Genomic DNA, 13,022 nt, shown 5'->3' with positions numbered 1-13,022 from the left:
TGCTGCTATAGCAGCAGTTGAATACTGACATGGAAACACACCCTTAGGCCTTAAGGAGAAACTCCTGTGGCTGGCTGGGGTGCCACCTGACTGGAAGAGGCAGGGCCTAGGCAGTTTGAGCCCAGAGCTGGAGCCAGCTCAGGCAGTCTGGCCCTGCAAGCCACAGAGAAAGGAGCTCTTGGTCAAGAAGACTGCAGGAGGGCTCTCAGCTGAATTCTTTGCTGCCTGGAGCCTGGCAGCAAGATGTTGAAGGCCCACACAAGGATACCAGCCAGGGTAAGGGGAAGCCTTGCTACATACAGGCAGTAAGCTATGTTGATGTTTGCACCTGGCATGGGTTTAGTTTGTGTTACAGCCAGTGGGCTTGTTCCTTTGTTGCAATTTATGCTGGCAGTTTGAGTTTGGGACTATCAGGGGTGATATGGATGTCTCAGTAGTGCCTGAGGGCATGAGAGTGTCTCTAGCCCAGCCAGGGGCTAGAGACTCAGGACATAGACCAGGGCAGGGGGCCCAGGTAGAGTCAAAGCAGGCTTAGAGCCCATAGCAAGGTGGAGACAGGGCCAGGAAACCCAATACCAAGTATCAAGACAAGAGCTGGAACCCAGAAGAAAGGCCCAGCACTAGAAGTCCCAGCTAGAGAAAATGGGTGGAGATCAAGCTGACCAGGGTCCAGACAAGGGAGTGATGGTACAGTAATACCTGTGATGCATGGGAACAGCTGTAGGAGAGGTCAGAGGCCGTGAATAGCCCTTAAGGCTACAGGTGCCCTGCGGGGGAGGGCATGAGCAGATTCGGAAGACCAACTTAGCCTGAGTGGGGCAGGACTGAGACCAGCAGGGTCTGGGAGAGGCCTGCTGGTGGCCAGAAGGACAGGGGCTCTGGTACCCTTAAGCAGCCTCCCATTTGATTAAACAAATACATCAAGATGTGGCAGATGAGTGAGAAGGGGAAGGCTGGAGTAGGGCAAGAGTTGTGTGGTAACCAGGGAGGGTGTTATGGCTGCCCTTGGAACCCAAACCTCGCTACAGAGTACAATACAAAATCAAAATGTTTTATCAAGTACAAGGTCAGTGATTTATGAAGACACGTATGTTATTTTAAAATAAACCAGATTTGGGGAGTCAGAATTCCCAAAATGTTTTATAAGAAAACTCCATTATTCATGCATGCAAAGATGAACATAACTGCATCAGTCTTTGAATGCAGTTAAAGGTAACACTTGGAACTTTTTGTCTTTTAAGGTTATGTGGGTCAGAATATAACATATCTATTTGCATATTCCAAGCCCCAAATAAGACATGCATCTTGTAATGGGAAGTCAGAAAGAAGAAAAAATGATTTTTCTAGTCTTACCTGCTTTGGTACCAGCTCATCCAGGACTGAATGCTCTGGCTACATGAAGCAGAGCAGAGTCCCATCCCCCTGCTTCTCTGCCAGCAGCTTCTGGTTTAAGCCTTTCACAGCCACTGCTAACTCTCTCAAAGTCTTAATTCTGTTGCAGCTGTGAAGGGTTAAACCTGTGACAGTTGGCCCTGCAGCAGGGGAAGAGCAAGTGACACTGATGAGAGGACAATGTCCGTACATTCTGTGCATAGAGTGGTGAGCTCTGCATGAGCTGGGGCCAAGGACAGTACCCTGCTTCAGCTCCAATGCTCCCACCTCCATTGCTCTGTGGAATTTAATTTTCTCATTTAATACAGGCACCCCATTTTGAATGGCTAATTTGGGGTGGGAAAATTTGCATGTAGTATGTTAATAAATGCATTATTTATCTTTACTGTTTCTAATTAGAAATCTGTGCTTCCAGGTAGAATATTCCTTATCTTTCATATTATCTGATCATCTGTTGAGAATCCATAAGTGTAAAAATTGATGATCTATGGAAAACATTAAGAGTGTGTGTGTGTGTGTGTGTGTGTGTACACACATACATGTGTGTGTGTAAATAAATTATCAAAGGCTTATAGTTCTATTTTATATTTCATGCAACTATATTAAAATGATTTCTCTTTTATTAGGTGATGGAGCTCGCTGGCATTGAGGCACAGCAGGTAGTATTGCTGTTGGAGGACTATCAATTTGTCCATTCCACATTCCTTGAGATGATCAACAGTCTGTTATCTTCAGGTGATATGAATAAAAAAGAATTATGGTTTGAAGAGGCATGATTATGTGCTGTCGTTGGTACCAGACTCGGACCTAATTCAGTGCATAGTTGGGACAGAGTTAAGTTGGGATACAGTATAGTTGGGACACAGCATAATTGGGACACAGTAGCAGAGTTAAGGCTCTATGGGTAACCATAAATCTGTTTTTTCCTAAATTTAAATTATGTCTATGTTGCACATTTCATCGTGGCGTAGATAACTGCTCTATCTTTTAACAAGAAGCAGGATAAATTAGACTACACTGAGCTTCTTGCTGACACAGTTAAATTGCTTCTGGTGCATGGGCTAGCTTGTTTAAAGCTAGTTTTAAGGATAGACTGGAAAATAGATATACCAGTTATTATGTATTCTCCTGTTCATCTTCTTATTCATTAAAATGAGTAATATCTGTTAGGGCTGTGCAAAGCTTTGGTAGCAGATTCGATTTGGAGGAGATTTGGCCCTATTCAGGGACTGAATATCGGAATCCAAATTGAATTGGGAGACTAATTAAAAGCTCCAAATCGATTTGAAGCATGCAAATCAATTTGGAAAAGCTTTGGAAAAGATTTAGCCGCTTTGGAGATTCAGCCATAGGCTAAAAACAGACAGCTGACTTCAGCTGTTAAGTTTTCTGGGGTTGGGGGAGGGGGGATTGGGGCTGGGGCTGGGGCTGGGACAAACTGCCCAGCCAGGGCAGGGGAGCACGATACTTGGGGAGGGTTGCAGGAGTGGGCATGGGATGCGGGCACAGCAGCACTGGGAGCAGGGGCTCTGCCCTGCTACCACTTGCTCCGATGGGGCGGGGGAGAGGGGATGCAAGAGCGGCTTACTCCAGGCAGAAGGGGGTGGTAAGGTGTTAGTTGTGGGAGACTCCATCCTGAGGGGGCAGTCTGCTGCCCTGACCCCTTAGCCTGGGAAGTCTGCTGCTTCCCGGGGCCTGCATCCGGGACATTGCGGAGAGGATTCCAAAGCTCCTCCAACCCACAGACCATTATCCCATGCTCCTTATTCATGTTGGCACCAATGACATGGCTCAGAGTGCTCCCAGCCGGGTCATGAGGCGCTACAGGGATTTGGGAGTGGGGCTAAAGGGTCTGGGGGCACAGGTGGTGTTCTTGTCGATCCTTCCAGTCTCAGGCTATGGGCTGAGGAGGGAGAGGAGGATCCACGTAGTCAACCAAAGACTGCGGCGCTGGTGTCATCGGGAAAGCTTTGGCTTCCATGACCACAGCCCGCTCTTTGAGAGAGGCAGCGAGCTGCTTGGAAGAGATGGCCTCCACCTCTCTCCCCTAGGGAGGAGGCTCTTCTCAGCCAGACTGGCTAACCTGCTCCACCGGGCTTTAAACTAAGCCCGCTGGGGGACGGGGGGACTACCGTCACTGCTGGCCCGCTGAGCAATCCTTGCAAAGCCAGCGGGTCAAGGCATTTAAGGGAGCCCACCTCTGCCCCAACCCTGGTAAAATCTGTGGGCAAGGAAGGAGCCCCCCAGGGGACACTTGCCTGCCTGTACACAAATTCCAGGAGCTTGGGGAATAAGCAGGAGGAGCTCATCCTCCTGCTCAATGCAAATAATTCTGATGTCATAGGGATAATGGAGACCTGGTGGGACTCCACCCATGACTGGACCACGGGTATAGATGGCTATACACTGTACAGGAGGGATCATGTAGATAAAAGGGGCGGGGGTGTAGCTGTCTATGTTAAGGAAAGCTGCATGTCCCTGCAAGCCGGTATTGGACCAGGGTGGACGACTGGAGACCCTCTGGGTTAAAATCCATGGGGAACACAGCACAGGGGACACAATGGTGGAAGTCTATTACAGACCTCCCACCCAAAGTCCTGAGCTTGACCAGGAGTTTGCCCGGGAACTGGCTGAGGCCGCTTGCTCCAGGACCATGGTTGTCATGGGTGACTTCAATTACCTGGACATCTCGTGGGAAGATCGCTCAGCAAAATCTGAGCAGTCGCAAAGCTTCATCTCGTGCTTGGATGATCTCTACCTGACTCAAGAAGTCTATGGGCCAACGAGAGGCAAAGCGCTGCTCGACATGGTACTGGCTACTGGGGATGACCAAGTCGGAGACCTAGTGATCGATGGGAAGCTGGGTGACAGCGACCACGAGCTGATCACCTTCACCATCTGCCGAAAAGCTGGCAAGTCAGTCAGCAACACGGAAGTCCTTGACTTCAGGAAAGCCGACTTTAACAAGCTCAGGAGGCTTGTCAGTGAGGCCCTAAGGGACCATGACCACAGGGAGAGGGGAGTTCAAGAAGAGTGGTTGCGCCTCAAGGGAGCGATCCTCAATGCACAAACTAAATCTATTCCATCTCGGAGGAAAGGCAGCAAGAGGGCACAGCAGCCCCCCTGGCTCTCCAGGGACCTAGCAGACCTCCTGAGGCTAAAAAGAAAGGCCTACAAAGGATGGAGGATGAGAGTCACCTCCAAGGAGGATTATTCTGCACTGGTCCGGTCCTGTAGGGAGCATACCAGGAAATCCAAGGCTGCAACTGAACTTCAACTAGTTTCGAACATCAAGGACAATAAAAAGTACTTTTTCAGATATGTGGGGAGCCGGAGGAAAAGCAGGGGCAACATTGGACCCCTGCTGAACCAGATGGGGCAACTGACAACTGATGCCCAGGAAAAAGCCAACCTATTAAATGGGTACTTTGCGTCGGTCTTTCATCAGTCCCGTGGGATGCCCATGCCCGCTACGGGACAGGGAAGTCCGGATGAGGGTGATCCCCTTCCCTCCATTAATGCTGACCTCATGAAGGAACATCTTGAGAAGCTGGATACCTTCAAGTCAGCTGGCCCTGACAATCTACACCCCAGGGTACTCAAGGAGCTGGCGAGCATCATAGCCCAGCCTCTAGCATGGATCTTTGAAAACTCTTGGTGCTCTGGTGTAGTGCCCGAAGACTGGATAAGGCCAAGGTGGTTGGTGCCTATCTTCAAGAAAGGGAGGAAAGTCGATCCGGCTAACTATAGGCCCATCAGCCTGACTTCTATTACGGGGAAGATCTTAGAAAAGTTTATTAAAGAGGGCATCCTTAATGGACTGGCCGACGCCAACATCTTAAGGGATAGCCAGCACGGGTTTGTTGCGGGTAGGTCTTGCTTGACCAATCTCATTTCCTTCTACGACCAGGTGACCTATCACCTGAACAAGGGAGAAGAGATTGATGTCATATATCTTGACTTCAGAAAAGCCTTCGATCTGGTATCCCATGATCACCTTTTGGTGAAACTGGCCAATTGTCACCTTGGGTCCACCACGATCCACTGGCTGGAAAATTGGCTCCGTGGTCGGACCCAGAGGGTAGTAATTGATGGAAATCACTCATCATGGTGTACTTGTGACCAATGGGGTCCCCCAAGGCTCTGTCCTTGGACCCATATTGTTCAACATCTTCATTAATGATGTGGACACTGGAGTCAGAAGCGGACTGGCCAAGTTCGCAGATGACACTAAGCTTTGGGGTAAAGCATCCACACCAGAAGACAGGCGGGTGATCCAGGCTGACCTGGACAGGCTCAGCAAGTGGGCAGACGAGAATCTGATGGTGTTCAATGCCGATAAATGCAAAGTTCTCCACCTTATGGAAAAAAAACCCGCAGCATCCTTATAGGCTCGGCAGTGTTATGTTGGCTAGCACTATGGAAGAAAGAGACTTGGGGGTCATCATTGACCACAAGATGAACATGAGCCTGCAGTGCGATGCTGCGGCTAGTAAAGCGACCAAAACGCTGTCTTGCATCCATTGATGCTTCTCAAGCAAATCCCGGGATGTCATTCTCCTCTTGTACTCGGCCTTGGTGAGGCCACAACTGGAGTACTGCGTCCAGTTTTGGGCTCCACAATTCAAAAAGGATGTGGAGAAGCTTGAGAGAGTCCAGAGAAGAGCCATGTTCATGATCAGAGGTCAGGGAAGCAGACCCTATGATGACAGGCTGAGAGCCCTGGGGCTCTTTAGCATGGAAAAGCGCAGGCTCAGGGGTGATCTGATGGCCACCTATAAGTTTATCAGGGGTGACCACCAGTATCTGGGGGAACATTTGTTCACCAGAGCGCCCCAAGGGATGACGGCTAGGTTGAACGGTCATAAACTACTACAAGATCATTTCAGTCTGGATATAAGGAAGAATTTCTTCACTGTCCAAGCCCCCAAGGTCTGGAACAGCCTGCCACCGGAGGTGGTTCAAGCGCCTACATTGAACACCTTCAAGAGCAAACTGGATGCTTATCTTGCTGGGATCCTATGACCCCAGCTGAGTTCCTGCCCTTTGGTCAGGGGGCTGGACTCGATGATCTTCCGAGGTCCCTTCCAGCCCTAATGTCTATGAATCTATGAATCCTGCGCCCCCCTGCCCCTGGACTAGGCTGGGGCTGGGCAGGGCAGATATAGAGGCTTCTCCCATGGTTCCCCCCTCCCTGGGAGAGGTAGGCACAGCTGGAGGAGCCGTGGGAGAACCTCCAGCCACCCAGTTATGCTTGCCTCTCCCCAGTTGATCCGAATCTCTCCGAATCAGTGCCAGATCTTCCAAACCTGATTCGGCCAAATCAGTTCAGCACAGATCCAAATCCCTGAATTGAATCACTGTCCTCCAAATCGGCCAAATCCAAATCCGAATCGAATACTTTCCTGTTTGCACAGGCCTATTACATGTGGAATCTGGAGGTGGTTCACTGCTGTTGCTATCAACTCTTGGTTTAAGCTTTACCAGTCAATGCAGAACATCAGAATTCCTACCTCTAGAGGGGACCAACTGATGGTTCAGTTTGTCACAAGCACTTTAATTTATACCTTTTGATTTTTTTTTTTTTTTTTGATCTGTGTTTGCCATCTTGACCTAAGGAATCACTGCAGGATTGAAGGTCTAATCTCTCAAGCTACTCTTAAGTAGGTTACATTTTCCCCTCACCATAGCAGCAGAGATCCTCTGCAAAGTACCTAGTCGAATAAACGCAATAGGCATCTTTTCAGGAGTTTCAGAGAGCAAAGTGTATGTCCTTTTATTATAAACAACATACACTCCCACCACTTCATTCAAGGCTTTACTATCCTAGCTATGTGGATGACACCATGCTGCAGGCAGTAGTAGATATGGTGGAGGGTAGGGCTAGGAGTCAGAGGGCCGTAGAGTAATGGGAGGAATAGACCAAAAAAAATCTCATTAAGTTCAATAAGGACAAGTGCAAAATCCCATGCAACTGTACAGGCTGGGGTCCAACTGGCTAAGCAGGTAGCTCTGCAGAAGAGGACCTGGAGGTTACAGTGGACAATAAGCTGAATATGAGCCAGCAGTGTGCCCATGTTGCCAAGAAGGTTAATAGCATACTGGGCAGCATTGGTAGAAATGTTGCCAGCAGGTCGAGGGAAATGATTATTCCCCTCTATTTGGCACTGGTGAGGCCACATCTGGAGTACTGTGTCCAGTTTTGGTTCCCCCAGTACAGAAAGCTTGTGGACAAATTGAAGACTGTCCAGCACAGGGCAGCAAGAATGATTAGTGGGCTGGGGCACATGATTTATGAGTAGAGCCTGAGGGAATTGAACTTATTTAGACTGGGGGTTTTAGTAGTAGCTTTACCTGAAGGATGGTTCCAAAGAGGATGGAGCCAGACTGTTCTCAGTGGTGACAGATGACAGAACAAGGAACAATGGTCTCAAGTTGGAGCAAGGGAAGTTTAGGTTAGATATTAGGAAAACATTTTTCACTAGTAGGGTAGTAAAGCAATGGAACAGGTTACTGAAAGAGGTTGTGGAATTTCCATCTTTGGAAGTTTTTAAGATCTAGGTAGACAAAGCCTTGGCTGGGATGATTTAGTTGGGGCCGGTCTTGCCTTAATTTAATAGATTTCATAGACATTAGGGGCTGCAAGAGACCTTGCGAGGATCGAGTCTAGCCCCCCTGCCATAGGTAGGAAGTCTGCTGGGCTCATGATCCCAGCAAGATAAACATCCAAACACCCTTTGAATGAGTCCAGAGTAGGTGCTTGTACCACCTCTGGGGGGAGTTTGTTTCAGACCCTGGACACACGGGCTGTAAAGAAGTTTTTTCTTATTTCCGATAGGGGGGGTTGGACTAGATGACCTCCTGAGGTCCTTTCCAACCCTCATTTTCTATGATTCTGTGATTCTGTTCTGTACAGTATGGACAAGGGACTACATCCTAGCACCATAATATGCCATTGTTCATTATAAAGAGCATCTTATATGCATATTCTTGGCAGATCATTCAGGTATCTTAAAGGTGTCAGATTGCCTGTAGGTATGGTCAGACCAGTTTTCCTGAATGGGACTTGACATAAGGGTTTAAAGCCATAAACCTTTGAGCTATGGGCAGTAGTCATACCATTCTGTCCAGCCACTAACACTGTTTTTTTTGTAGCTATCATGCTTGCTAGATAGGTGTCAGGGTAGGCTGCTTTCTGTAGCCAGGAACCTTGTTATGTTTTCCATAATGACAATGTGCTGTTAAGGACTTCAAAACTTACTTGCCAAAGGTTAACTCATCTTTTTATGGTTCAGAGCAAAATATCCTCATGCTGTTCTGCCCGAAGTCATATAATCCTACAGAAAAGATGTGGCATAATCTGGACAATCTGCTGCTGTCCGAAAGAAAAAAAGATGCTATTCTTTTTCGCTTTAGAAACCTTTCTGTCCTAATAAGTTCTTTTTTCAACAATTCTCAAGAAACAGAATCCCCATGATTTGTTCTAGGCTTTAGCATTCCTCTAGAAAGCTGTACAATAAATTGATATTGCTATAGCTTCAAAGAGACATCTCAAGTATACACAATATTCATGCCAGTCACATTGTGTTTATTTCATTCTGTCCAAAATGCCAGGGCCTATAGGTTTTACAGCTGCTGAAAGCAAGATGTTAAAATTTTGTTTAAATGGATATGTCTGACAACTGGAAAACCATTCAGAGAAGGATTCAGAACTTGCTTTAAGGCACTGAGGGAAGAAAAGGTCTGAGCCTCAGAAGCCAAAAATTTGCTGATAATGTTCACATTACTCTGCAAAAGCATTTTTTGTGGAATGCTCTGTTGAGTTGGTTGCCAAATAATTATTTAAATTTTAAAGATTTTGCTTTATCTAAGTGAAACATTTCTGTATATTGTTTTTCTGTTGCAATGCAGATGTATTTTGTCTTCTCTAACACTTATTATAACTAAGAATTTTTTATCTTAGTTTCCACTTGTTATAAATGAGATAAAGACATGTGTGACAGTAAGACATTTCTTATTCTGATACGAATTTTGATAATTCTATTTCAGATAGAATTAAATGAGGAATAAAACTGCTGTTTTTCTTATAATGTAGTAAATGTTGAGAAGATAATCTGGAGTAAAATTTTTAATTTGGTAATAAAGGAAATGTAAACACACAATTATTGTCTTCATGCAAATTATCTGTGACTGAAGTGTTTTGGCAGCTTTGGAAGAATAATGAGGGCTTGAGCTGTGGTGCTGGGCTTAGTCCTGGAACTTCTAGCAAAGAAGATTAGGCTGGAATTCCAGCCAAAGATTAGTCTCTGAACTCCACATGAGGGATGTTACTCATCTGTCATAATAAGGAGAGAAGCTACTAGTGGGAATAGTATTAAGCTGCAAACAGTTTTTCATCATTGTGCCAAGCTAAGCAACAGCTCCATAAATTCCTCTGTGAGATTGGCAGTGTCTCTTTCTGGGGGCCACTATACTACTGAGTTTTCTAGGCTTGTCCTGGTCTTTATCTCATAGTCATATAGGTCTGTGGTGTTCAAATTATGGCCCGTGGGCTGGATCTGGCCTGTGAAGCAGAGTCATCTGCCCCGTGGGGCTCCCTACAGGTCTTTGATGGCAGGGGAGCAGTGGAAGTATTAATTGCTCTAGGGCTCTCCTGTTGCCAAGTTTTTGAACCCATGGGGAGACCTACAGGCTGGATGACATGGCCTTGAACACCAGCTTGGTCCAGCACAATGGCTGAACTTGACCCACGGGGTCAGTTTGTGGGCCCAGCCCCATGGGCTGGATCCAGTTCCGTGCTCTGCTTGATCAGCTTGTGTGCTGGAAAGGCTGAGCACCACTGACATAAGTGATCTTATTTATTTGTTTCTTTCTAGAGTAGGGTATCTGCATCTGAGATTGGAGGGGTATTGTATTGTTACTCTATCTTCTCTTTCTGCATTTTGGAGTCTGTTTTGACTTGTGAATTATAGAGTATCCTGTAGTGAATAGTGTTTGGGTAATGTGGCAGGATGCTTTGAACTGTATCTCAGTGGTGCAAGCAATGTCAAGTTCTTTATAGAAATGAGATCACAGACACTACTGGATTTATTGTTCTGATGACAGTATGAGGATAAAGGTCCTGTACAGATGTAGATAGATTCTGTGTTATCCAAATTCGCCAAGCAGGAAGTTTAATGGTATTTTACTAGTCATATTTTGATTACTTAATACATTATTAAAGTAGATTGCACTGTTTCTGTTACAGGCGAGATTCCTGGATTGTACACAATTGAAGAATTAGAACCACTACTGTCTCCTCTGAAAGACCAAGCTTCACAAGATGGATTTACAGGACCTATTTTCAACTATTTTACATATAGTAAGTGAATTGAATTATGTGAATTGGAAGTGATTATTACCTAGCAACATGGGTAAAATAACAACACTTGACAAGTATTTACTGAAATGTTGGTAATTTGTGTAAATTTTGAATTTTTGTGCAATTGAAAAAACACACGCACAGTAGGGAACAATGAATTTTTTAGGTTTAGGTCAGGGCTATCCAACTTCTAAGTAGCTGGGAGTTGCATGCCCCATGGACCACACACCCCATGAATGTCTTTCCCCCCACTGCATCATGTGCCCCCCACCTCCCTGAATTTGTGCCCACAACTGCTCCCCAGTGCACTGCATGTCCATGGCCCATCCCCCCACCACTACACAATGCATCCATGCTGGTGACCCCAGCTATACCATGTGCCTGCAACCCATTCCACGCACCGCTCCCTCCCCCTACTCTACCATGCACCTCAGGCTCCTCCTCAGCTCCCTGGATTGCCATCTACCCCACTCTCTGGGCTGGGCTGGAGTAGAAAGAGGCAGCTGGAGGAGGAAGCGGGAGCCTGGAGACTGGCTGCTGTTGCAGCTGGAGTGATGAGAGGAGTGGCAGCTAGGCAGAAGCCTGGGGGCTGCAACTTAACCTTTTGTAGGCTGCCAGTTGGATAGCCCTCGTTTAGGTAAAGGACTCAGTGGAAAAATTGTATTTCTACATGAGATATTGTATCCTTTGTATTTCAAATAACAATTTTGAATACTGTAGCTGAAAGGAAAGAAAATACTTGTGTCTCATTTTTTGAACTGGTTGATTTTGTGTAGTTGACAGCAAGTTCAAATGTAGGTTAGATGCAAATGCATTAAGTGCATGAATGACTTTTCACATGTGGGTAGTCCTAAGAAATTAAATGCTTTCAAAATAGGGACTTACTTTCTGGTTTTTATTTGGGTCTTTCAGAGAGCAACACAAGGAAAACATCTGAAAATAGGAAAGGATCATTGGTAGAAAACAGAAATTGGCAGGCAGACTCAAGGGCTAGTTAGTTTTTAAAAATCTAACAGTATCTACTTAAATGTTATCAAATCTTTAAAAATTAACCCCCCCCCCACACTGGAGTATATATTGTTATAATCCAAGACACTAAATTAATTTCTCTGTTTAATATAATCTTAAAAATTTTCTACTATTTAATTATCATAGTCTTTCTCTAGAAATTGTTCTATGGCACATTTTTTTGGAAAACAGTCTGTAGTTTATTTGCAATGAAGGTATCAGATAGTAAACTGGTTGAATTCTTACTGCCTTAACATGTTATATTTTCATTAGGGATCCAACAAAACCTGCATGTTGTCTTAATTATGGATTCCTCTAATTTAAACTTCACAATAAACTGTGAAAGTAATCCAGCTCTACATAAGAAATGCCAGGTGCTATGGATGGAAAGCTGGTCCGAAAGCAGTATGAAGAAAGTAAGTAGAGGAAACAATGCAAAAGGGAGCATTAATCTGCTAGTTTATTTTATGATTGCCATTTTCCTGTTGGTCTTCTTGTTCTATTAGATTGTTTATTTTCTGCTCTTTATCAGACTAGACTCTCGTGATGTTGTAAACTTCGCTTCACCAAATGTTCAGACTTTTAAAAATAATCACATTTTTCAATCCCATTCATGTCTGTTGTGTAATATTTAAATAGGAGACGTTCATATGGAAAAATCAGTTGCATGTATACATATTCATTAGCCCTGTTTGCTAGTTCCAAAAATCAAAAGCAATATAGCATGTTCATACAATACTGTATTGGATTTATTAACTCTGTTGAGAAGCATGACCTGGTATCCTGTATGCAGTGCTGCAGAAACATGTAGGTATTGCTTGTACGGAACTAACACGCAAAGAGCTAGCATGGAGTATTTCTGCATTACTGGTAATTTAGAAGTGTCACATTACTTTAGAATAGCACTGTCATCTCTTCAGGTTAAAATGTCATAATTCAAAGAAAAGAAAAGTAGGTTTTACCTGAAATATCCAAGTCTCATCCATTATCTCTTAATACATTACTTAATGTTTCATACAGTGCTTTACAAAGGAAAGGGCTATAGAAAAGCTAAATATTATCAATGCTACTTCATCAACAGTAACATTTTATCTCACTATTCTCTGAGTGCAAATTGCTGAGCATGTTGGCTCTGATCAAGTATAGCATTGCCCACTAATTAAAAATAAACTTTGAACTTGTTGAGAACCACTGGTTCTACACCTTTCTAGAGTCAAGGCAGCCCTCTTTAGACACAGTGCATCCCTTGGAAAATGCTAAC

At 45.1% G+C, this 13,022-nt stretch overlaps 1 protein-coding gene across 1 annotated transcript in view; it reads left to right on the top strand.

Annotated features, from left to right (window-relative positions):
* The window catches only part of DYNC2H1 (dynein cytoplasmic 2 heavy chain 1), a 430,672-nt gene that overhangs the window by 92,484 nt on the left and 325,166 nt on the right, over window positions 1-13,022 (top strand). Inside the window, exons 50-52 of the mRNA XM_006271584.4 lie at window positions 2,019-2,127; window positions 10,640-10,753; window positions 12,035-12,177. Of these exons, the coding sequence (XP_006271646.1) occupies window positions 2,019-2,127; window positions 10,640-10,753; window positions 12,035-12,177 (366 nt within the window). The remainder of the gene's footprint in view (window positions 1-2,018; window positions 2,128-10,639; window positions 10,754-12,034; window positions 12,178-13,022) is intronic.

The sequence above is a fragment of the Alligator mississippiensis genome, chromosome 1 (genome assembly GCF_030867095.1).
Source record: "Alligator mississippiensis isolate rAllMis1 chromosome 1, rAllMis1, whole genome shotgun sequence".
Classification (NCBI taxonomy): Eukaryota; Metazoa; Chordata; order Crocodylia; family Alligatoridae; genus Alligator; species Alligator mississippiensis.
This window is presented reverse-complemented; position numbering and strand designations above follow the sequence as displayed.